At 36.0% G+C, this 26,310-nt stretch overlaps 2 protein-coding genes across 2 annotated transcripts; both read left to right on the forward strand.

Annotated features, from left to right (window-relative positions):
- The first annotated feature begins 698 nt into the window (after window positions 1–698).
- LOC140162947 (carboxypeptidase B-like) lies at window positions 699–13,055 on the forward strand. The gene is made up of 10 exons (XM_072186268.1): window positions 699–703; window positions 2,699–2,780; window positions 3,454–3,672; window positions 3,771–3,869; window positions 5,145–5,246; window positions 6,535–6,645; window positions 7,149–7,239; window positions 9,746–9,957; window positions 11,895–11,967; window positions 12,874–13,055. Exons 1-10 carry the CDS (start codon window positions 699–701, stop codon window positions 13,053–13,055), a joined length of 1,176 nt encoding a protein of 391 aa, XP_072042369.1.
- Window positions 13,056–15,178: 2,123 nt separating this feature from the next.
- On the forward strand, window positions 15,179–26,200 carry LOC140162958 (carboxypeptidase A1-like). The gene is made up of 6 exons (XM_072186279.1): window positions 15,179–15,243; window positions 17,383–17,464; window positions 19,104–19,322; window positions 20,586–20,684; window positions 25,202–25,312; window positions 26,165–26,200. Exons 1-6 carry the CDS (start codon window positions 15,179–15,181, stop codon window positions 26,198–26,200), a joined length of 612 nt encoding a protein of 203 aa, XP_072042380.1.
- Window positions 26,201–26,310: the final 110 nt, after the last annotated feature.

Below are 26,310 nucleotides of genomic sequence, written 5' to 3' on the forward strand. Positions count from 1 at the left end.
CGAATGATGATAAATGAAATTAAAATATTTTATAATGTAGGATATATTTATTTATAGCGACAGTGTCTCATAGAAATAGTCTTGCGATTCGTAGCTACTTATTCACAACATCAGAATTGCTCAGTAGAGATCTGCCTGCCATGGTGTTGGAGAATAAATCAAAATTTGGCGAGTTTACCAACTTTCTTTAAACAGCGTCGAAACTCGTAAGGTTCGAGGTCATCTTTTGTTTCTTACGCCGTACTTTAAGTCTTCTTCTATATAAGCAGGCTTAAATCGGGCGTTTTTTATTTTTTTCATTCGCCAATTTCTTTAATTTCTGTGCATTATTTGGCAGGTCACATTATTTGTAATAATAGGCTGATGCAGGATCGATATTAAAAAATACCAAACAAATTTCATGTGAAATGTGTTTGCACATTTTAACTTTGAATGTTTAAGAGCCGGAAACCAGTTCTAGTGTAATAGGTATATATCAACCAACATTGATATTACAAGACCCAATTTAAAACTGATTGAAGCAGGTTTACGTTTCGAACAAAAGATGACCTCAAAACTTTCGGCGCTCTTCCAATGCGATGGTTTCTAGATCACCAAATCTGTATCTATTCTCAAACTTTGCTAGTATCTTACTCGGTACTTATGATGGTTTGGTTCATTTCTCCCTGAATGGTTTATAATAATGTACCCAATAGACTATGAGGTATGTAATAGACCCAAAGCAGTAATAATTATTTGTTAATGTTCAATTAAATGGTTTATCACACTACTTGCATTGACAATAACTTTTTATTCTCCTTGTGAATCCTGGTTGTTGTCAAATACCGTATGCATGGAAGGCAAACTCAACAATTTTGCTACCTCCTGCTTCTGAATTATGCTAAACATTATTTATTAAGACCACAGCGGTTGTGATGATACTGAAAAATAATACACTTGAATAATGATAAGAAGAACAAGCGCAGAGTCAAGTCAAGTGAACGAGGGAACATGTTTTCCAATTGTTCTTAAATATATGCAACTATATTTCAACGTGTGCTCGGGTATGATGAAGGCATTTCAGCAGATCAGATATCCGCATTTGCCAAAGAAATCTTGTGGTCGCCTGCTCTGCAGCCGAGGGATATTGATAATTCTATTACCAGTTCCTTTCCAGGAGTGCTACAAGCGGCCATCCCAGCAAACACATAACATTATCAACATCATTCACAAATTAATAATTAGAAATGTTGCCAGAAAACGTTTAAATGTCGGGTTATATATGGTATATAAAGGGTATAAAACGTGGGGATTTTCCATTTGGTCTAATACCATTTGGTCTAATATCCATTTCGTCTACATCCATTTCGTCTAAACCCATTAGGTCTATATCCACTACGTCTAATAATCATTTGGTCCTTTAACCATTTGGTCCGATAACCATTTGGTCCGATAACCATTTAGTCTAATAACCAATAAGTCTAAAACCATTTAGTCTAACAACCGTTTAGTCTAATACTCATTTGGTCTATAACCAATAGGTCTAATAACCATTTGGTCTAATATGCATTTGGTCTACACACCATTTTGTCTTACAGGCATTTAGTTTATTAATAAATAGACGAAATGGTATTAGACTAACTGGTTATTAGACCATACGAGTATTAGACCTAACGGTTATTAGACCAAACGGTTATTAGACCAAATGGTTATTAAAGAAATATTAGACCAGATGGTTATTAGACTATATGGTTAGTAGACATACCGGTTATTAGACCAAACAATATTAGACTAAATGGACATTAGACTATATGATTATTAGACTAAGTGGCAATTAGCCTTTCTGGTAATAGACCAATTGAATATAGACTAAACGGGAATTAGACGAAATGGTATTAGACCAAATGGCAATAGACCTAAAACGTTTTCATAACATTGAAAAACGTTTTTTGATAACTTACTGCAAATATTCTAACATAATGTTATTTAAGTGTTGACGAAATATTTGGCAAAACTATTTGCAAAATATATTGTATAATAACATTTTGAAAACATTTCAAAACATCTTAGCAGTTTTATGACCTTTATATAACATCCGAAATATAACCTGTTAAAACGTTTCAAAAACGTTTTGTGTTTACTTGGATCATGCTATATAAAACATGCAGATTACAAGAGAAAAATACTACCTTCTTACCAGAACAAGCAGCCTTCGGTGCACAAAGTTAATTAATTAAAGCCATATTATAACATTTGCTGAGGAGAACGCGCTCAAAAAATTTTAAATTCTGGTTTTACACGATTGTAATGTACTTTAGTCAATAAAGATACTCTGCAAAAATCAAGACTTTAGGTGTTGTAGTTTTGTCAAAATCCGAGATTTTGAATAAAACCGGCGTTTTATTATTACGATGGAAATATTAGTCGAACACGTATGCACAGTACGTACACGGTGTGATACACATACACACACAACCCGAGGATTGTGAATACAACCCGAGGATCGTACCGTATTATAACCGCGGGAGTAACATGCATGGGCGCTAGTAGTAAATTCCAATTTTCTATGCTTTACCTCACTTTTCGGCTCAAAATTAAAAGGGGACATGTCTGACAGTAAAAGCTAACATTTTATGGAAAATAAATACTAATCTATTTTTACAGAAATGTTATAATATGGCTTTAAGAAACTCAACAATTTCATTTTATTATTTTGCAGCTACAAGGTACTTCGTATAGTTCCACGTGATGCAGAACAGCTGGACAAGATACGCACCTTTTACGATGACTTTTCTAATACGGTGAGTCTGTAAAGAAACCAACACAAAAGACAAATTATTATGGACTTGCCCATAATTTTTAGTTACATTGCTATCCATTCACTAATTTTAATTTATATTATGAAATCAAATATAAACGTATTTGCTTTTTGAGAATGCTGTACATTTCAGCAATGTTTGTCATATTCTGAGCATTTATACATTGACCGCTCTTGGCACTCGGGCAGCTTGTATATCCTTTTATGGTTACTTTTACTATAAGTCACAAAGCAAAGAGAAGTCACTTGGTACGTACCCCCGGATTCGAAACTTTGACCCGTAGACTGTTTCATCTATATAACTTGTCAAGTTTGTAAGAGATCCATACCTAGTCGTTCACGCGTTGTCGGGTTCCACTATGAAATGTCTCATATAATACTGACGTGGGGAGGATACTTTGACGGCCTGCCTTTTTATACTTTTAATGATACTAATTTGATATTTATAGTTTTTTATGAGAAAGCACAAATATCAACAAAATGTATACGTGTAGATTATACACGTATACATTTTGTTAATATTTGTGGTACTGTAGAAGGACATTCGTAGATAATGGCTAAACCTATATCTTTTTTATGTTTCAAATAGATAATAACATTTCAATTCATTTGTAAAAGGGAATTAAATCAACAAATCGTTTATTCTCTCACTGTAGATTCAGTTCTGGAAAGAGCCATCGGGCGTGGACAGACCCTTGGATATTATGATAAGTCCTGAGCTCCTTGAAGATGTTAAAGTTGAGATTGCTAAACAAGGACTAACTTTCACAACTAATATTGAAGATGTGCAAACGTTGATTGAGAAGGAGAGGTGCAAAGACTGTGTTAAAACCAGCGCTGGATTTGATTATAATGTGTATCATACCATTGAAGAGGTAAGAATGTCCTCTATCACTATTTATGATAGACGGTGGTATTACAGTATTGCGGGTGATATAAAAGGAAAAGCACCGGTGTTTTATTTTTTCTATAGATTAATCAGTGGGTGACGGACTTTACTGCCCAGCAGAGTTTAGCAACTGAAGTCATCGTTGGTCAATCTTATGGAGGACTTGATATCATGGCAGTAAAAGTAAGTTATCACTTTGTATCAGCTAAAACGGCAAACCACTAGGTTCTTGTGACATCAGTGCTTCCATGGTGCTTTCATAGGATGCGCCGCGCATGCAGATAAGCGTTGCGTATGCGTAGCGTATATGTTAACAAATTACGCGACTAGGCAACACGATACGTGCTCGCGTGTACCCCGATTTTAAATTGCGGAAACGAGTGAAATAGTGAAATAAATTCCATAAAATAGAGCAGTTAGAGTTTATAAATCTGGATTTTCTTTCCTAAGTTATAAAAAAACTTAACAAAGTACATACATTTCAAAAAAGCTCAATTTTGGGGGAAAAACAAGGTCTATACTACACTCATAGAAATTGTTCGTTGGCATTACTCAGTAAGTTGATGTAAGTCGTTGCGTCAATTTTCCGAATGCCAACATGTTTTTTGAGTAACGCTGACTCGATATCATGATGTTGGTCGCACTCACTTTATTGAGTTGTTACAACTCAGAAAATGAAACTAGCCTAGGTTATCATAATAGAGGTGTGCTATAGTATACAAAATTTTGCACTGATTACAAAAATAAATATTTGAATACTACTAATTGTGCAGAAAATGATCCAATTACGTGAATTAAGTAACAAAGTACCAAATTGGAATAACTCAAAACAATAAGTACCAGTAACTTAATATGAACGAGTTACATCAACTTACATGTTGAGTTACAAGAACTCAACTAATTGGTTCTTTGAACCTAGTTTATTTTTCTAAGTTCCCTGAACTTGAATTCAGAAGTTGGCATTACTTAAAAAGTTGACGCAACGACTTACATCAACTTTTTAAGTAATGCCAACAAAGTTGATTAGTTGACGGAACTTTTGAGCTTTTTCAGCATTTTTAAGTTCGGATAACTAAACTGAATTTTGTTTTGGCAACTTTTACACTATTTTTGAGTTGTCCAAACTTACTCCTTTTGAATTGCGCCAACAAGGCGAACAAGTCATTTCTATGAGTGTAGGCATACAGCAACGTTAAATGTCGAATATACGATTTTCAAATACTTAATATTTGAAGTATAGCCTAGTGGTAGCGTCATAGGGGCGTAGAGACGTGCCCCAATCGATTTGAAAATTGAGAAAATCGATGAAAACGGCTTGTGCCCCCCTCCCCATGCCCATCAGGCCCAGTGTGCCCCACCCCCAAGCATGGTCCTCCCTAGGATGAATCACGTTGATTTTTAATAGGAGCATTCAATAACTTTGTGTTTTAATAATATTTGTATGTTTATTAATTTTAGATCAGCTCTGGTGGGAATAAAAAACGAATCATACACCTTCAAGGCGGTTCTCAACCACATCACTGGATAACACCAGCAATGTTAATGTATATGGCAAACATGGTAACAGGATCATCTATATTTGAAAGTTCACTTATGGGCTCGGTCATCCACCTTTGTGGGACGTGAGAGCACATCAGCCACACCAACTTGGATTTTGTATTCGCGGAATGTCATCCTGATATCATATATATATAGTACTATATATATAATACAAATTTTATGGCAAATTATTAAAAATTTACATTTTGACATTTAACAGTCCTCGTAGTAAACTTTATAAATCTAATGATATGTACTTAAAGTGTATGTAGCTGGGAGGAAAAGCCGACCATCATATGGAAATTTTGAACTTTCGTATTGAAAATATACATGAAGTTTCATAAAATACCAAATTATCAGAAGAATAATCCCCGTATTCAGAATGCAATACAATGTGTTTGATGTGCTATCAGGTCCCACAAAAATACTGTGCAAAGGTGGGTGACCGAGCCCTTAAAGCAATATTGTTGGATTTCTGAGACATAAGGAGTTGTACGGGTCTTACGTAGGGTTGAAGCACATTCAATGGAATTACAAAATACGAAAACGGAAACTAGTTTAATAACACCTGAGACAGGCCAGTGTAATTCATGAACACTGTGGCTTTTGTGTTGTACACAGCAAAAACACTGTTTAAAATGTCGCTGTTTAAAACGATGTTGTTCAAACTTTTAAACAACGTTGTTTAAAAAAGATCGAATTCTGCAAAAGAGGGGTTTCCTTCCTTGAAATCAGGGTCAGATTCATCATCATGGCGGATGACTATGTGATTGACTTGCTCCAAAAGTGGGAAAATGCCAGACCTAATTGATACATTCAGAGGTAAGTGTTTGGTTTAAATCTTGTTTGATGTGATAGAGTATTATATGAACACACAGTTGTGTGTTGTACATGCTAAATGATGCAAGCTGTGCAGTAGTATGCAGCCGTGACAAGTACAGTGTGAGTGTAAGCTTAACCACATCAAACATTAAACCAAACACTTACCTCTGAATGTATCGCATTCACACTGCTCATGCACAGATGCATGGGGCTGATGTGCATGTTTTACAGTCAGTTATTCTTGCCCATTCTCCCAAGTAAATTGATTTCAACAAACAAAAATGTTTAAACCTTTTAAACAACAATTTTAAACAACTACGTATGTTTTAAACAATTGTTTTAAACAACAGCCATAAACAGCTTTAAACAATTTCATTTCGCGCACATATTATTATTATTATTATTATTATTATTATTATTATTATTATTATTATTATTATTATTATTATTGTTATTATTATTATTATTATTATATACTTGTTTTCAGCTGGCAACAATGTATACAACAGATACTACAATACAAGCTATGGTAGATAATTATGATTGGCATATTGTTCCAGTAGTTAATCCTGATGGTTACGAGATGACGTGGACGACTGTAAGTGTATCGTTTACACTGTATTATCAGTGCTGTTCTGTTTTCTATTTTAGATAAAGGCCTACCATTAAAACAATATGTTCCCAAATTTGGTGTTATCTGTCGTTTACATGTCCTTCCTAAAACACCAAAGTGCGAATATTTCCAAACACCTAAATTAGCTAAAAATTTAGGACATGTTACAAAACTATATTTTCTAGAATTTCAGAGAGTACTTTAAATATTGGCCGGTTATTTTTCACACAGTGTTGTTAACTAGGCAATGCCCTAATACCTATAACATACACTAAAACACCAAAGTGCGAATATTTCCAAACACCTAAATTAGCCCTAATACCTATAACATACACTGTTTGTAGAGGTCACGCGTCAATGGCGAGAATACTTTGTATTATGTATAGGAAAATGAACAGTAACTGCAGTATACCCCGACAAAATATGCAGGCACACCACTGGACCTAATTGCCAGAAGACTGACTACATTAATCTTCTTTCATGCACAGGACCGTTTATGGGGCAAGAACTGGCAACCGCATTCGACGCAAGTGTGTTGGGGCACACAATTAAAATACAACTACGCGTACCAGTGGGGAGGTAATAGAGTCTATCCTATTTGTACGTTAATAGTCCCTGTTTTACATGTACATGACGAGCAATTTGAGACAATTTTCATTGAACGGAGCGTTCTTCATTTTTGACCACCCCCAGCTATGATCTTTTTGCTCAAGAAATCAGAATGGTGTGTTGCAGGTAGGTCAAACTATACTTTTTCTCGGCAAGTTTGAAATTTCCATGTGCTGACCTCTGATTGACCCTTGCGAGCTTAGAATCACTTTATAGAGGTGGGTTTTTTAATTTCTATTTGGTGTACTTTGTACTGATGTATTTAAAAACCAAAGTTTATTGGCTGTTTTTTGGTTTCCTTTTTTGTATTTGATGTTGTTCTTAAAACATGTTAAATCTGGTAATAGGCACCCTTAATCTTAACACTTTAAAAATATGTGTCATTAAATCCCAGCGAGGATGCAATCTAGGCCCTCTTATATTCTAAAATAATTTTTAAAAAGTATAGTTTGGCCTATCCGCGATTTTTTGAATTATTATGACCTTGGACTGGCTCATTTTCATTTCGAATTGGCTCGATTTGCTGCAAGTTTGAATCTGAAGTGACTAATCTTAAAGAGAAAAAAAAAAAAAAATGTGCTATTTATTATATCGTAATCGTCTTCATCCATAACATAATTTAAAGCCTTAATGTACGATCTTTTTTCAGAATTTACCTTTATTTTTTTCAAACCCGATTTTTTGGCATATTTGTAATACTTACACATGTTCTAACTTAAATCTATGAGCAAACTGTCAAATTCGCCCTATTTGTAGTAAAACGGGATGATTTTCTGTTGGTCCGACATAAAATCATAATTTTTTAGATTATGATTTTATGTCGGCCACGATCGCAAACCGTAGTCTCCTACAAAATTAGTTTGGTTACGCTCCTCCACATGTGGAGGAGCGTAACCAAAGTGGCCGCGTAGGAGACTAACTCTGAGGCCGCACTCGCTGTCCTAATCCAAATAGTCCGAGATGTTTCGAGTGATAGAGGTGAAGTTTATGATGTTCTTTCTTTGCAAATTCCCAATGTTTTTCGCGTCCAAATGTATTGGGAACTTTCATAATGATTGCATGTTATCATTTTGGAAGAAAAAAAGTAAAATCTAAACATTTAAAAAGATCGTACATTAAAGGCCCATTCAGTGATTTGCTCATCCGGACGATCGTAAAAATCATCAAAATTCAGATTTTGGTACCTTTGTAATTGGCATAGATGTGCTAACATAGCCTGCTAGTGGTTCGGTCGAAAGCCGTGTATTTTAGACAAAATAAAGCATTTACATGAATCTGGACTTTTGATACTGACAGTACAAAAGTCCGACTCGAGATCGAAAGAAGCTCACTCTCCACTGTACCAACACGCGTTGCGTATTGTTTCTACTACTTATTACATCAGTAGCTACTATTTTAAACAAAATACACAATTTTAACTGTTTTTCATATTTGAATTGACCGTTAGTTTGCCTCGGTGACCTTTAATTGCTTATTTTGTTTTCTACTACAAAAATTAAGCGTCTGTTTTAAATCAATTTAGACTCTACTTCCCCGTGTTAGAAACACTGGACTAGGAAGTTTTTCCAGTCGATTGGTGGCGCACTGTACGAAAATCTCGATTTTCTCGAGTCGATCTGAGTTGAAGTAGAAAACCTTTCTAAAACTTCTGTTTTTGACTAATTTGTCGATGTATTCAGGGGAAAAGTGGTTTAATGAAATTCTGTAGACTTATTCTTTATTTCTAAGCAACTCTGACAAATTTCCATTTTTTTAATGTTCCTGTGAAATCACTGAAAGGGCCTTTAAGGCTTTAACTATCTTGCACTTGCATTTGTTAATACGCAGTCTAGCAAATTATAACATGTCTGAAGCTGTTAAGAATGCGTCTCCCATACTATCTTCTTGTGTTCTTTCGGTTATCAGTGTACTTCGGTTATATCTATAAATGCGCTTTTATAAATGCGCACGTGACCCATGAGCACGACATACCAAGACCAGCAAGCGTGACCAAATCCTCTTGCATTGACCGCTATACAGAAAAGGGATAGCAACTCTGTAGATAAATATCATCAAATTTAAGTATTGATTGAATTGCAAAATTATTACACATTTTGCAATTCCAAATTTGTAATATGTTATTAAAAACAACATTTTGAAAGTATTTGATGACGGAAAAAAATAAGCAACGACGGAAATGTTTAAAATATAATCACAAAGTTGAACATAATAGACAACATGTTGTTCCGCCTTTGCATTCAAATGTATAGGAAGACCACTCGCTATGTAGGAAGTCACTTCGAGACGTACTGTCTACAAGCTGTTATGGCAGCGCGGAGGTGGTCACATGGGCATTTATAAAAGCGCATTTATATATATAACCGAAGTACACTGGTTATAAAAGTTAGGTCAGCTGTGTTGTTAAACTACACAGTACACCCTATGGAAGGTTGTCGCTGTACCTTGTTGTTAATGTTGTTGTTGCTCGATTTAATAGGATATGGTGGATCACCTTTACCTTGCGATCAGCGATTTTTTGGAGAGGGGCCACTAAGCAGCGTAGAATTGAACGATCTTCACCGTTGGGTCAACAAAATGTCAAACATTGCTGCATTTATCGATTTCCAAAGCTATGGTCAGGTGTTGTATTACCCATGGGCCTATCTGTTTAACGAAGACGATGCTCCACAGCCAGATAAAGGTGTCCAGGTTTGTATTTTGTGTTCGAAAGAGGTGATGACAAAGGAACACGTCTGTCAAAAGACAATAAAGAGGTTGCGATTTCCATACACCGTGATGGGACGCCCGTCTAACTATTCAAAATCACTCTCCGGTGACGGAGCATAGTCCCTTATTTCATGTATTTAGCAAGTATTGAAGATTCTGCACGTTCAAAATGAACGCAAGAAATGCACAACATTTGTACACGTTTTACAATATTATTAAAGACAGTAAGGATATTGAACATACGAAGGAAATACTAACTATTAACATGATCTATTATATGTGTAAGAAATTATTACAATAAAGCAACAGTGAGTTGTGAAAATTTGACTTCATTCATACATGCGGTTCATACAAGCAGCTTGTCCATTGAAATGTGTATAAAAGGAGCTTGCGATTTGCATCTTTCATACAAAAGTCCACTTAAATCCGTCGAACGCTGAAATTATCGTTTGATACTGCCTCACGCGGTTTGATGCAACGTGACTATTTTGCCCACGAAAAAGTATAATTTTGATAATAACGTCATTATATATGCACGTAGTGGTCCTGATTCCCCGAACCTACCGAAATTATATTTTTTTCCTACCATAATATTCGGAAAGATTTGAAATATAATTGATTTTCAGCGGCATGTTAGCCCTGTTTAGTCAACATCAAAAGCAGGCATAGACTTATCGTTTTAAAATATTAGACAGTCGCCTTCATGTGGTCAGATTTCTTCTGCAAAAGCGTTTCGGTCACAGTCGGCTTATGCTCCTTTGTGACAAATGCGCACAATCCAGCTTGGAACAGAAACTAGCGATATGTACCCAAGTATGAATGTCGCAATCTCTCTAATATGGCTATTGAAATAAACTTCTGAACTCTTTGACTCATGCTTTTACGTATACTCTGTCTCCGTGCGTGAATAGGAGTTTAAGCAATAGTCAATGTACCGATTTAGCACACTACAGTAATTGTATAAATTAATAATCAGGTTACAAACAAGAAGTAGAAAGATTAAAACTGCGGATTCATTAGGTTTTTAACCAGATAATTTATGGTTCCTTCCTCAATGGAAAATGGTTAAGGATAAACCAACTGGTAACTCTAATAGAAGATTTTCAAGAAACACAAATCTTAGCATCTCACACACCATTACCCGGTGACGACTGACGGGGGAACTAGTTAGTTCTGCAACATTGTCCGCGAACCAGAATTTAAATATTGACACAATAATAATAATGATGTCTTTGATTGGGAGGCAGGTCATTTTAGCCTACAAAGTGCCCATTTTTCTGCACTTCGCGTAGACTGCGCCATAGACAATTTTGATAAATAAAAATATGTTATTAATCATGATGCACGCATTCAGTTGAACTCGAAAGTATACTGATGTTTATAACATCAAAATACTAGTAAATAGTTATAAAAACGTTTATATAATTAGTGTCAGCAAAAGTAAAGTATACATAGACTTATATTATTGAATGCAACATATCTTAATGGCCTAATTATAATGACTCACTTCAATACTGAACAATTCTGATTTTAGAATCTACCAGTTTATTGATCGCTAAGCCCGAGTAAAAAATCACTTGGGAAGCTAACAAACAGAGGGAGTACGGTGACTGAAAGATCAGATGTGAAAATATATCAATTGCGCACAAATTAACACAAATCAGAGTTTTATGCTTAAATGTAATTGCCAGAGCATGCACAATGGACAGGTGAACTACGGAGAAGTATTTTCTACCTTTGCACCATAGTTCACCATTTTAGCTTCAATATGGCGCGCTTTACTCACCTTTGTACCATAAACTTATTCTGTCGCCAAATTGTGCTGGATTTACTATATTTCAATAAATTTTTTTCCAAACCCATTCCCCCAATGGCAAAAAGAATGAATGTTTCGTTATTTTCATTAATATAATATGTAGGACGACTTGGGGAGACGGGCCTTGAACGCATTACAAGTACCTTACGGAACCGTTTACGGCTTAGGACATTCAAGTAAGTGAAAATAGACTTCAATACTTCAAATAATTGTACCAAAAGAAAATGGCAACGGAGATACATCTAAATTTGTGACGATATCAAATTAGATCATTTCATCATGTTTCAATACTAATGCAAAGACAATAGAACTGAGAAAAATCTTAAGCACCGTCCGGAAAGAGTTCTATTTTTGCACTCCATTACTAGTATATTGTCTATTAGCTTCTATTGAACTTGTATTTTAATATCGTTTATGAGAAATGGAACCTGTCCATGTAACTGATCAAGGGAAATTGTGATCCGTACAGACATTGTACACTGAACAATGTACAAATTAGATAAGATTAACATCCCTCTCTGCTTTTCTTTGTGAAAAGTGGAAGGAAAGAAGGAAGAAAGAAGATGAAGAGAAAAGTTGTCTTTTTTCGCCCGAGAATTGATCCACCGACCCTCGGGTGCCAACCATTATAACGGGTATAGCAAGCCACGCGTGTAACCGTGGCCTGAACGGTTTCGTGCCTATGTAGTTTGACATGATTACGCAATAGGATCACGTGCAATGTATGGTCTTGCAGTCGCTTCGATCTGTATGGTTTTGTAGAGTCTAGTAGTAGTGTTAGGGTTAATCACATAAAGCACAGGTTCACTAAACATCAGGAACAGTTGAAAATAGATTTCTGCTAAACATGTCAGATCTAAAGATATTTGTAATACTGTGTATGTTTTCTATGATGTTTTCTCACTTGTGGGATCAGAGTACTGGAATGAGCGCTTGATGTTTTTCGATTTAAAGACAACAATATACGAACCTTCGGTTGGTAGAAGAGGCTAGAATAATAAATAGCATCATTGTCAAATAAAATCATTGTTGGTTGTATATTTTGTTTTTCAAACCGGTATTGTTTATGTCATATTTCACAGTTCTTGAAGCGGGGGTATCCGAAGACTACGCATACGGCACATTGGGCGTGAAATACCCATATCGTATCGAAGTACGAGATCAGGGAGAATATGGATATCTGCTGCCCGAGTCATTGATTGATGATACTGCCATAGAAACTTTTGAGGCTTTGAAAGTCATCGGTACCGATCCATTGGCTTAAACAGGCATTTATAGCCAAGGGAGCCAGGGGGTATGGTGATTGGGGGAAAAGCAATATTGCTGTTTTGTCCTTTTCACATACTAACGTATTTGCGCGACGTGTTTGTCATTTGAACGGCGAAATGTTCGATTTTCTCGAAATGCGTATTTTGCAAATACGTCAGTATGTGATACGGCCGACGAATTGGTTCCATTTTTTTTTTTTTTCTATACTTCCCATGAGGGGTCGAAGGTCTTCTTTGTTGTTTTCATGCCAACTTTTATGTCATGATAACAAATTTATGCAACACCTGTACAAACACAAGATCGAAACGATTGCCGCTATTATCGCCACATAAATGGTTGGTTATATTTGTAACTTTTGACATATTAAACAACGAAATTCGGCGTTAACCATCCCGAGTTAAGAGTCTAAACAACTTGTTTATAATAATTACGCACATAATTGTTTACGTATATTCATTTCCAGCTATTATTTACTTATTTAAGGGATTAAATTGGGACCATGGAATTGGGTATTTATTTATTTATTTATTCATTCATTCTTTAAAAACACCCATAAATTTGATTGTATCCACTTCGGAAGACTTCTGAAAGTTCTTCCGCATATCTTCCATCTGATACATATACTCGCATGTTATGATAAAGCAAGACACCAACCATTCAAGGATACCTGTCTGTAGCGAACAATAATTATTATTATTGTAATAGGTTAGTTAAACTTATAAGGGGGTAGGTAACCCACCACCAATTGCCATCAGGCAGAAGATATGAGTTCTGGCCAGTAATAACCTTGTATATGTCCGATATGTATTCGTTCACGTTCAACTTCCGTCAAGTATCCGGCGAATCCGTCCCATGTTCGCCAGAACATCGTTATAATTATGGTCATCGCCTGTACCACTGCGCACTGCACCGTGTGCATGCTTAAAATTTGCCGACGGATTTCACGAACATCACCCCCGGACATCACCTAACACAAAATGCACAATGGCGCAAGATAGCAGAACATAAAAAGAACATAAAACGACCATTGACGAACAGCAACGGATTGACTAAAATAACATCCGTTTCTTTGTACGAAGGGCTGATGCGGCACTGTGTGACAGGCGCATAAACAGGGTTCCAAATTCACCCGGGGGCACTCAGAATTATACTTGTATGCATCTGCGTGAAAGAAAACTAGGGTTGAGTGTAGTTTTGAAAAACAAAACGAGGATCCGTGCGGATCAGCGATTAGGGTCTCAAAACACTCATTTTACTAGAAGAAGGAGCGGTCCTCGCTTAGTAGTTGTTTAAAATTACCCAATTAAGAGCCATTAGTCGTGTAGTGACATATTTATCAAGTTATTCGACAAAAAAGAGTGGTTTCCGACTGATTTGACAAACCAGATTACAAAGAATTTGGAGCCGACATCAACAGCGCCAGGAATAGCCGATCATCATCACTGAATGACACTCATACCAACACACGAAATGTCTATCCTTACTTAGGGCAAATTTCAAACCAATTCCTTGCTTAGGGTGTTTTTCGTTTAGTAAAATCCTTGTTTAGGGTTATTTTATCAAACTTGCTACATCCTCGCTAAGGGTCATTTTTGAAAGTCAATTCACACGGATGCTTGCAACTTTTATACACGAGTGCCCCCGGGCAATTTCAAAGTCCGTTTACTCTGCGCTATCAACGTTTGTTCTGCCCACCCCAACTTTCATTTCACCAGTTGACGATAACAAAATAAATGCAGCATCTGTACAAACACAATATGATCCCGGGGGGTCACTCACATGTAAAGGTGGTACGGGTATGTGCGGCGATCAAGGGTCCCTTTTTCAGGCTCTCTGGCAGTTCCTTAAGACACACATTTGAATCATGCTCCGGTTATTTGAGCCTCAAACTCTGACAATCGTAGAGCTTTCGCTCAAATTTGGAATTTTTTAGATCCCCAAGCTATAATTTGAACCAATTTCAGTTCACCAGACCACCCAAAAATGCTAAAAGTTCAGTTCATCAAGTCCCTATTTTACCCTAAAATCAGTTCGTTAGTCCCCAACCCCTACCAAATCTAAGTTGAGTGCCCCCCAGAAATATGATCCTGGCAACTACTCCTTTCCTCATTGTACAACATGAAGTCGATCTGCGTGTTTCTCGTGATCATCTCGTCTGCCTTGGCAGCCAAAGACTATACTGGGTGAGTCATTTGGGTGTGCTCAAGATGATTGAAAGTTTAATACATAACCACGATGCATTTTGTCGGCGGAATGCTAGATAATCACATTTTGACAAAAACGTTGCGAAAAAATGTTGGCATTTTTCAGCGCCTTTCACATGTATCAAAGCGCTTTTACATTTATTCAACTGTCGTTAGAATATGTTATACAGTGTCCAAGGCATGTTCATACTTTTTGGCGGCGCTCAATAGACAATATTCCTAACAGCTCCACAATTTACCCCTGGGCACAGAGAGGCAAGTGACGTAAAGCGCATTGTCCAAGCGCATAACACGGTGACACCACCGGGACTCGAATTCGCAAGCCTTCGATTGCGAGGAAAATCCAGTACCGCTGCGCCACTGTGTCCCCATGCGAAGGTGATTGATTATTATTTTAATTAATGAAATAAGACATTATAGGTGCAGTATTATTTTGCTGTTGCATGTAGTGCTTACGATAGTCTTGCATACTACCTAGCACTTATGATATTCGTGCCCTGAAAAATTATAAAGAAATTAATAATTAAAATGACTATTAAAACTGAATTTTAAAAAAGCTCTGCGTTTGTTTGTTTGCTCCACACTTTCTCTTTGTGCATCAGATCAGATGTATGTTTTGTGTACAGTGCTGTATAGTGGTTGTCTGCACTAATTATAGGGCCAGTAAAGCATTATTCTCGCCCTGTCCAACAGTTAAAATAATTAAAAAACCAATTCATGACATTATTTTACAGCTACAAGGTACTTCGTATCTTAGAAATGTTTGAGCAATTACAATAATGCTAAAGAGTGTTTTTGCAGTGCATGGATAAATCTTTGACCAGCCAGGGCAGGTAGGCACAATAAATTCAGCAGACAGAAATGTGACCCTTGAGTTTGCACTAGGAGTCTTAGGGAGGGAAAGAGGTTACTGAACCAGGAAGGAAATTCCAATAGCTAACAATTAGATATTACTGGTGGTTTCAGTGGAAGGAATACGAGGGGTGCGGATAATTATACGGGCTGCAACGTTCATTGTTCTATTGTGTCTTATTAGAGCGCTGACATATTGGAAAATGTTGCCAATCAATATTCATGAGAGTGTACATTCAACGTCCAGTTTTCGAAATTGGGTGACTTGTGCTTGGCAGGTGCGAAATACATCTGACTGGGCTCTTTACGCAACGCACAACGGCATTGATGTCATCGAATGGCTGCTTAGTGCTGTTATGTGTTAAGTTTCTATAATAATTATTATTACATTTATTTTCCTTTATTTTCTTTCTCTGTAATTCTTTACTAGGCCTACACTAACTTTATCACTCCCTCGCTCTCCTTCTCTCTCTTCCCCCTCTTTCTTTCTTTTTGTCCTCTCTCACTCTCCCTGTTCATTCTCTATATCCCTCCTATACCCTCTTCCTCCCTCATCCCCTCTCAAGACTTCTCACAGGGAGAGGCTGCCCCTCCCCCACCCCCTTTGGGTACGCCGATATTTCTATGCCAATCTCATTCTTAAAATAAAATTAAATGGACATTTAAAAAAAGGCCTAAATTTAGTATAGGCCTATACTTATACTTACATGTATATGCAGCGATTACCATTATAGAGTACTATAGAAATGTGGACCCGGCAGCCTTCACATTCTGATGTGTAATCGATCAGCTGGAGCATTCAATTTATTTAAATAATGCGCCTGAAGTCAGGTGGGTGATAAAAAGATTATATCGACAACTTAAGCCTCCTTTATAGACTTCAGGCCCGCACACGCGCACATTTGGGATACGTGAGTACAATGGTACCACTTTACACATGACTGCCCTTACACATGACTGTATTGTGGTCACTTTATTTATACTCGCCTGTTGTGTAAAGCGTTAATATGATGCCGGATCAGTGACCAATTTAATGGCGGAACTCCTTTGTTTGAAACAATGGTACCACTTTTATGAATAGCCTGTCGCAATTTCTAATCGGCATCAAAGGAACAAAGCATTACATCATCTATTGCTACTCTACGACTATTGAAAGCTCTTTGGTATTATGTATTATGTTGTAAAGTATTATTCTCGTCCTGTCAACAAGGGTATAAATTTGAAGAGCATTTTCGCAAAATTTCAATTCATTTTATTATTTTGCAGCTACAAGGTACTTCGTATAGTTCCACGTGATGCAGAACAGCTGGACAAGATACGAACCTTTTACGATGACTTTTCTAATATGGTAAATAACAACAAATAATTATAAACACATTATATGCGATTCATTAACTCATTTCAGCAAGGTTTATCCTATTCGCCAGTGAAGTGTCACGTGTTATCACCACGTCATCTGGATCACGCTTTTGAGTTCTGCACCACGATCAAAATGATCGCAACACCAAGTCTATGACATGTTACATGTATTGCCAATTCCAAAAGGAGCGTGATCCAGTTACCAGGAAGTTATGTCACCACTTCGCTGGCGAATCATAACCATAAAGAGAGATTAGATCCATTCCATTGACCGCGCTTTGTACTATCGGTGAGATTCTCGGTCCTTTATATAGACGAATCCGAATCCACGCATTCCTACACCTGTCTAGCAGCCTTTAGTTGGGTAGCCGTCGGCTACAATGCACCCAAAATGTGAAATGATTCGGCCTTGGCGGAAATTTTAAACTGCATTCCATCACCCGTTTTACATCTTCCGCAAAAACACAGGTAGACAAAAGAATGATTAAAGTTTACAACACAATAGGCCCTACAGTTCCCTTCGGCAAAACACACAGTTTCTATATACATGGTCTATTCGCTGTTGAAGTGACATAATAATCGGATTAACTACACCATATCAAACACTACAAATGGATGTACTTGCGAATAAAAGGACTATGTATGTATAGATGCGACGGGATTACCTGCGGAATTATCTCTATTGTATTATTCTATTAACCCTCCTCGTCCTTGCATCTTCTCTAGGTGTTAGGCGGCTTTTATTTGCACAATAGGGCGTTCAAAACACCAGGTTGGTGCTAGCGGCTACCCAAAGATGGCCGACCAAATCCTGACCATGACTTGGCTCGTTGGATTCGTCTATATACAATTATTATCATTTATAGACGAATCCAATTTCTCACATAACGAATAAGGGCCACTATGATCGTTTATCGTTTTCATTTCAACCAAGAAAAACCAAAAAGCCAACCTTTATCACTTTATACTGGTGATGAATAATTGCATAACTAATGATAATCATTTGCCACCAATCGTTTCTTCAATATGAAAAAGCACGAATACAATAAAACAATAATGTAGATAAGGGCTGACCTTTATCAATTTACTGCTGGTCTGCTGCTGATAACAAATTGCATTTCCATTAATCTGTACTTATAAACTGGCCTCAAAAAGAAACTTATAATTTTTCACAAGGTCATATCTTAAAATCCTCTCCATAAAAATTGCACACAGGATTACTTCAATACTCTACTCTAAACACATGTCAGTAACCAAGCAGTTGTCCAACTGACACAACAGCAAATGCACTGACATGGAACACCTTCCTGGACCAAAATTCACAGCCCAACAGATTTCTTTGTTGGGTTCCAATTATTCGCCTGTGAATGTGGTCCCGGAAGCTGTTCCGTGTCAGTGCATTTTACTGTTGTGTCAGTTGGACAACTGCTTGGTTATTGACATGTGTTTAGAGTAGAGTATTGAAGTTATCCTGTTTGTAATTTTTTTTCATCTAAGGATTTTAAGATATGACCTTGTGAAAAATTATAAGTTTCTTTTTGAGGCCAGTTTAGAAATAATATAAATAACCGTTAAGGGAAATAATATAAATAATCATTTATTTGATTTTCTCACTGTACGTACTGTAGGTTCAGTTCTGGAAAGAGCCATCGGGTGTGGACAGACCCGTAGATATTATGACAAGTCCCGAGCTCCTTGAAGATGCTAAAGTTGAGATTGCTAAACAAGGACTAACTTTCACAACTAATATTGAAGATGTGCAAACGTTGATTGAAACAGAGAGGTGTAAAGACTGTGTTAAAACAAGCGCTGGATTTGATTATAATATTTATCATACCATTGAAGAGGTACGAATGTCCTCTAGTATCCTTATCGTACATGATTTTCTGCATTTTGTTTTAATTCGACTTAGAAGTGTAGGATTGTTCGTTCTTCTTTTTTATTATTCTCCCATGGATTCCTTTATGTGGAGACCCTTGAATATCAAAAATGCAGATTGGCATCGCACAGTTAAGGGATGGGGTATGAACGTTTGGACAGTATTTATTGTGGGACATTAGAGCACATCAGACATATCGAATTGCATTCGGAATACGAAGAATGTCCTGATGTCAAATAATTTTGAGTTTTTGACATTCGCAATGTAATACACATTTTATGGCAAATGATAATATGCAATCATTATGAAAGTTCCTAATACATTTGGACGTGAAAACCATTGTAAATTTGCAAAGAAACAACATCATAAACTTCACCTCTATCACTCGTATTAAATATCTCGCACTCTTTGGATTAGACGCCGAGTGCGGCCTCAGAATTAGTTTCCTACGCAGCCAGTTTGGTTATGCTCCCTCCACAGGTGTGGAGAGAGCATAACCAAACTGGGTTCGTACAAACTGGGTTCGTAGGAGATTAAGATAATCTGAAAAGTTATGATAATATGTCGGACCAACAGAAAATCATCCCGTTTTACTACAAATAGGGCGAATTTGACAGTTTGCTCATGGCATAGATGTAAGTTGGAACATGTGTAAGTATTACAAATATGCCAAAAAATCGGTTTTGAAAAAATAAAGGTATATTCTGAAAAAGATCGTACATTAAGGCTTTAACAAAAAGTTATTGTGGTTACGAAGTTGTGTTGTGTTGACATATATATTTGTCGGAACAATTTGACAACAGCGATCGCGATCTATAGGCCTATGATATGCAATAATAATACAAGCAATATATTTTAAGGCCAAGTAAGAACAAAATACCTTTTTTTTTCAAACAGATGAAGCGGAGGACCTTTTTTTATTTATTATTTATTATTTTATCAAATTCAAATCGATCATTATGTATGTCGATATTATTAGTATCATGTATATTTGTATTGTAGTTTGCCCAGTTGCCCGTGTTTTTGTGCTTACCGTGGGAGTCAGGGTGAGAGGGAACAGGTGTAGTCGCCCCTGATGCGATACACAGACATCGAAAAAGTTGGGATTTTCGGCGCGCAGTCCCTAGTGAAATTGCAGTAATGATTATATGCAATAAGGTCGGTCTTTCAGTGGAATTTTTTATAGAGCGATTAAGATTTGGGTGATATAGCACCTTTTTTTTGCCGATAGATTAATCAGTGGGTGACGGACTTTACTGCCCAGCAGAGTTTAGCAACTGAAGAAATCGTTGGTCAAACTTATGGAGGACGTGATATCAAGGCAATAAAAGTAAGTTATTGTACAACAACCTATCCACACTAAAGTAAAAAAGTATGATCTTTATGCATGTTATTTAAGTGTTAAGGCGTGGGTATTGGCGAACTTGAAGTACATGTATCTGGAGAGAGGAAGCAACGAGTTATCCCAAATCACAGAGGCAGGTAGTCACTGGGCCGCCGAGTGCGAATGTGTATTTATTTTGGAAGGTTCGTGTTTGTTTTAAATTTTGGGGCGTTAATCCAAAATTTGATATGTGATATTCCAAAAAAGCGACATGCCAAAGACAACTATTTTGGCACATAGTTTGTTATTGTTATTGCAGTTCTTTTCCACATACCTACGTTACCATTTGCTTTGGTGATTTACTGATATTATATATTTTGTGACTGCAATTTGGCCTTTTCAATGCGTTTTAAGCTTATCATGAAATTAACGCGAATATCTAGTCACGCTCCTTTTAGAATTTTTACCTGATCGTTGGCTTTTGCAGGCCGCAGATTGGCTCACGGTAGATGTTATATTCCTCTATATGGGTCACTTGATGATAAAATTACTTTGAATTCCTTGTAACAACATACAGATTTGCGTCTGGAAACCGGGTCTGGAACTGATTTTGGAACAGCTATAGACTTCCGCGCCGTATCAAATCTCATAAAAAGGCCACGGCTGGCGAGTATGTTTTTATGTTTCCCGCACGAAAGCTTGCGTCAATATCTATACTATACTTCTTTGGAAACGTTGACCTTTGACGATTCTTTGTAAATGCGCTGCTATGACCTTGATATGTAGACTTGATTGGGTACTGTAAAAGCATCCACTTTACTGACTTGTTTAGCACCTGGTCAGTAGATAATCCTACAGGGATAAAGTCAGTAGTTTAACATGGTGTGAGCATGGTAAAAGACCCATTATTGATTAGGCGCGGATATTAAAAGCACAGGTCCTTTGTGTGCATAGCAGAAAATTATAATAGAATGTTTGGGATTTTCTAACTAAAATAATAACTGCATTCTGCTTTATGTATTTATTTATTTATTTATTTAGGCCTAAACCTATTTATTTATTTACTTACTTATTTATTTGGTAGATTCCCAGCAAACACAAAAACGTTTTTAAAACGTTTTAAATAAGTTATATTTTGGGTTTTGGTTTAGTTAAAAACGTTTTAATAACATTAAAATGTCGGGTTTAATATATAAAGGTCATGAAATCGTTTTAAAATGTTTTGTATGAAAACACACTACAACAATATTTTTAAAATGTTTTCGAAATGTCATTGTAAACTATTTTTGCAAATATTTTGGACCAAATATTTTGTCAACACTTAAATAACATTATATTAAAATATTTGCACCCAGCAATCACAGAAATGTTCTTAAAATGTTTTTTTACAAAACGTTTTAATAACATTTAAATATCGGGTTATATAAAGGTCGTGAAAACATTTTAAAAACGTTATTGTAAATATTTTGGACAACAATGTTTTGCAAAATATTTTTTCAACTGTTAAAATGATTTGTACCAAGTTTTCAAAAATGTTTTTGGAATGTTATTAAAACGTTTTTATACCATTTACATAACCCGACATTTTTTCTGTAAAACATTTGTGTTTGCTGTGCAGTAAATTACCATCAAATGTTATTTAATGTTATAAAACGTTTTATACCATTGATGTATCCTTTATATAACCCGACATTTAAACGTTTTCTGACAACCTTTTATAACCTTTTGCGAATGATGTCGAAAACATTTTGTGTTTCCTGGGTTAGTATGAAATTAGTAATATTCCATGATTCATCGGTTTATTATTGATTGGTGATAACTTGAAAACTTGATTGATTGTTCGATTGATAGTCATCTCACATTATATTCCTAGTTTATAGGCCTTATGGAACGTCTATTAATTTTGAATAGCATCGTACATTAGATAAATAGGCCTATCAGTATTGATTTATTCTATTCAGCAATATCAAGGATTACTATCAAACTTCTCACAGCTAATAGCCAGTTGGTTTAGTGGTAACGCACTGAGTTTTATGAAAGTGAAGTCCCGGGTTCGATTCCCAGCTCTGCCTATTTTTTTCAAAGCTGAGAAAAAAATGCAATTTCTGAACTGTTAACTTATTTGGCGCGCGATCTGAGCTGGTCCTCTTCTGGTGGCTGTGTCTGTTACAGGCACAGTCCCTTTGGAATCCAAAAGAGGTTCCCGCCCATTACACATCCCTTAATGTGTAGATAAAACAGCAGTGGTGTAGCCAGTGGGAGCCAGGGGCACTGCCCAACAGAAAATTGTCATGGATGAAAATATGGATAGCAAAGAGTATGAAAGTGTCATTAAAATGAGTAAAAATTGAATAAACATTTGACAAATGGGACGAAAATTTGGCTTTGCCCCCTCACACTAAAAGCATGGCTACTCTGCTAGATAAACATGTTCTATGTATATCCATTGAAACAAATCACCAACATCTCATGAAGTCAACTTAAACTATACTCATATACTCAGGAACTATAAACAAACGGTAAAGAACAGGTGTCAGAAAATAGCCAATAACACCTATTTAACACGCATTTAATAGGAATCTAGTTTGTGCACTGAATTTGATTTTTAGCATTTTTAACATGTTTACTAATAACGTGTATTTCATTTCTGATTTACTTAGATCAGCTCTGGTGGAAATAAAAAACAAATCATATACCTTCAAGGAGGTTCTCAGCCACATCACTGGATAGCACCTGCAATGTTAATGTATATGACTAACATGGTAATATAATCAACTATTTTCTAAAGATCACTTATCACTTATCACATTCAGAGATCCGTTGGGGATCAAATCGCATCCCCGATTGAATTTGCACCGAATTCTTTTCCCCCGGTATTGTCTATGGGTGAGTTTCAATCATTATAAGCCGAAATAATGAGATGAAATGAAAAAGAAAACTTATTGCATATTTTGACCGTGATGGAGATATGTGTACTGTCTATTTTGGGCCTTTGTTACGGGCATAATTTCTACATGTATATGTGACCGTCCACGGCGAATGAGCCGTAAATTCCTCCCCCGGTCAATTTTGTTTTATTTCGTGTTTAAAAAATAAACATCATAAACTTAAAAATGGTATATCATTTGACTTCAAACGATATCCAGAAGCGGGGTTATGGTTTGTTAAACTTTGCTCCTTCAACAAAATGATAGCTCTTTACGTTTTTACATGTGTCTCTTTTTCCACATTGCCGGCAATAAATATCAAACAGTCATAATTGGCGGTCATTTCAAATCATCCCCAAGTCAACGAGGTTTAAGAAAGACTAGTTCTCTCATTGTTAATTGTTGGTTATGCATACCTGTACAAAATACAATGCCTGGTAACCCACCATTTGAACAAGATTTAGCAAAAGCAAAATCTTGACTTGACCAGAGCTATTAAAAGTTCTATAGCCATCTAAGGTAGAAGCTTATTATCCACTTCAACAATAGGATTATTGATTAGTTTTTGACTATCAAAATGAGTCTGATGTCGGGCCAGCTTAAGTTACCGATGAATACGACCTTCGTACACATTTTACACCATAACTCAGAATACAATTTAGGGAATTTACGGCTCATTTGTGCTGCCGGGTCACATATTATTGAACAATGTACCCTATTTGACATGTTAAGTAAATAAATAGATCTGATTATCTTATTATATTATTTATTTATCTTTGTCTTTTGTTTCATATACTAATCCAGGTTAAACACACTTACGTAGTATATGAAAAAAATCTAGTTTCATGGAACAGTCCTAATGAATGTATTCAAGGGAGTAGTATGTAACTTTTAATTCACGAATTCACAGTAGTATAGTGAAGTATCTAGGCAAGGTTGCAGTTTGAAATAAATTACTGACCATATTAGTAAATCCACATCAAAAAGGATTCCCATGATTACTGTTGACATGATTAACTCGTGCCATCCTAATGTTTTATAAATTTGAATAGGAGACACAAAAACTTATTATTCTAATCATTATTATCATTATTATTGTTATTATTATTATTATTATTATTATTATTATTGTTATTGTTATTATTGTTATTATTATTATTATTATTATTATTATTATTATTATTATTATTATTATTATTATCATTATTATTATTATTATTATTATTATTATTATTATCATTATTATTATTATTTCTAGTCATCCTATGTAGCACTATAACAGTGATAAGCCTGTCACATGTTATGCGCAGTTGAACTCTTAATTGTTTTGGTCACTACTGAGTTGAGGTTTAATGCAATACAACGCAAAATATTCCACCTTGCATTTTGTGTTATATACACATAGTTTGTAGGGAATGGGGGTGTTATTATTATTATTATTATTATTATATTATTATTATTATTATTATTATTATTATTATTATTATTATTATTATTATTATTATTATTATTATTATTATTATTATTATTATTTATTTATTATTAGTAGTATTATTATTTATTATTATTATTATTATTATTATTATTTGTTTTCAGATGGCAACGATGTATACATTTGATCCTACAGTACAAGCTATGGTAGATAATTATGACTGGTATATTATCCCAGTAGTTAACCCAGATGGTTACGACTTCACATGGACGACTGTAAGTGGATAGTGCTTTATAATATAATAGGGGTGCACCATTTTGATTTCTAGGGGTACATGGAAGTTATTATTATCATTTTTTTACTTCCCCCACTAGTATAGTCCCAAGCAAGAGAGCAATGATAGATAGTAAGGGAGGGGAGAATATGGAGACGGGAAGGGAAGGGAGTGGAAACAGGAGGGGAGAGATAGAGAAGGAGGGAAAGAAAGAATTGGTGTTTCATTACACTTATGTTGTAAAATGGAAATTAGAAATTGACAAAGCTTACGTTAACTTTAATAATTGAGCCTTTATTAAATGATAAACCGTCGTAAGAATATTGGGCTTAATTGAAACGTATAGCTAGTTTCAAAATGATATGATAAGGAGATTAGCGCTGGGTCCCGACATAATCCTTCTTGAGAAGTATAAAAGCAAGTTCAATCATAGACAAAATATGAATCAAATTCTGGACTAACCCACGATTTTTTCAGTAACGTTGCAACCCGTTCGCTGGGTCTTCATCAGACTGTGCAGAGACTTGACTGATGGTTTGGTCACGTGATGGTAATCGGCAGGGAGTTGTTTCACGGTGGAGTCCCAGTCGTGCGATAGCAGGAATCGGAGACCTCCCTTTTTATTGAGTGCTGGCTGTTCGGCCTTTTCCCGGATGGATTCTTTAATTCCACTCTCAAACCACCTCTCCTCCTTCGAAGATTACAATGTCGTCAGGTTTGAATTGGTGGCCAGAGGGTTTTGAGTGGGTGAAGACTGCAGAGTCCAGGTTTTCGTTGGAGCTTTCTCTCCGGTGATGGCTGAATCGAGCTTAATAAACTGTTTTGTCTCTCCTATACGTATGATTGGGCACAGCTAGTCTCAGAGAACATGGAGAAAGTTAGACCATAAACAACGTTAGGTAAAGACCTAGATTCATAAACAACGAAATAACGAACCTATGCTCGAGTCACATTGACGCCGAGGAAATTATTTTTCTTTTCATAATGCATGATTGCATT

This window comes from Amphiura filiformis, chromosome 1, assembly GCF_039555335.1.
Source record: "Amphiura filiformis chromosome 1, Afil_fr2py, whole genome shotgun sequence".
In the NCBI taxonomy this organism is placed as follows: Eukaryota; Metazoa; Echinodermata; class Ophiuroidea; order Amphilepidida; family Amphiuridae; genus Amphiura; species Amphiura filiformis.

Excerpts from the sequence above, each read along its gene's own strand:
- LOC140162947 (XM_072186268.1), top strand. Across the intron at positions 9,958-11,894 it reads AGCCAGATAAAGGTGTCCAG|GACGACTTGGGGAGACGGGC; the intron begins GTTTGTATTTTG and ends TATAATATGTAG. Across the intron at positions 11,968-12,873 it reads TTACGGCTTAGGACATTCAA|TTCTTGAAGCGGGGGTATCC; the intron begins GTAAGTGAAAAT and ends CATATTTCACAG.
- LOC140162958 (XM_072186279.1), top strand. The coding sequence starts at position 15,179 with ATGAAGTCGATCTGCGTGTTTCTCGTGATCATCTCGTCTGCCTTGGCA. Across the intron at positions 17,465-19,103 it reads ACGATGACTTTTCTAATATG|GTTCAGTTCTGGAAAGAGCC; the intron begins GTAAATAACAAC and ends TACGTACTGTAG. Across the intron at positions 19,323-20,585 it reads TTTATCATACCATTGAAGAG|ATTAATCAGTGGGTGACGGA; the intron begins GTACGAATGTCC and ends TTTTGCCGATAG.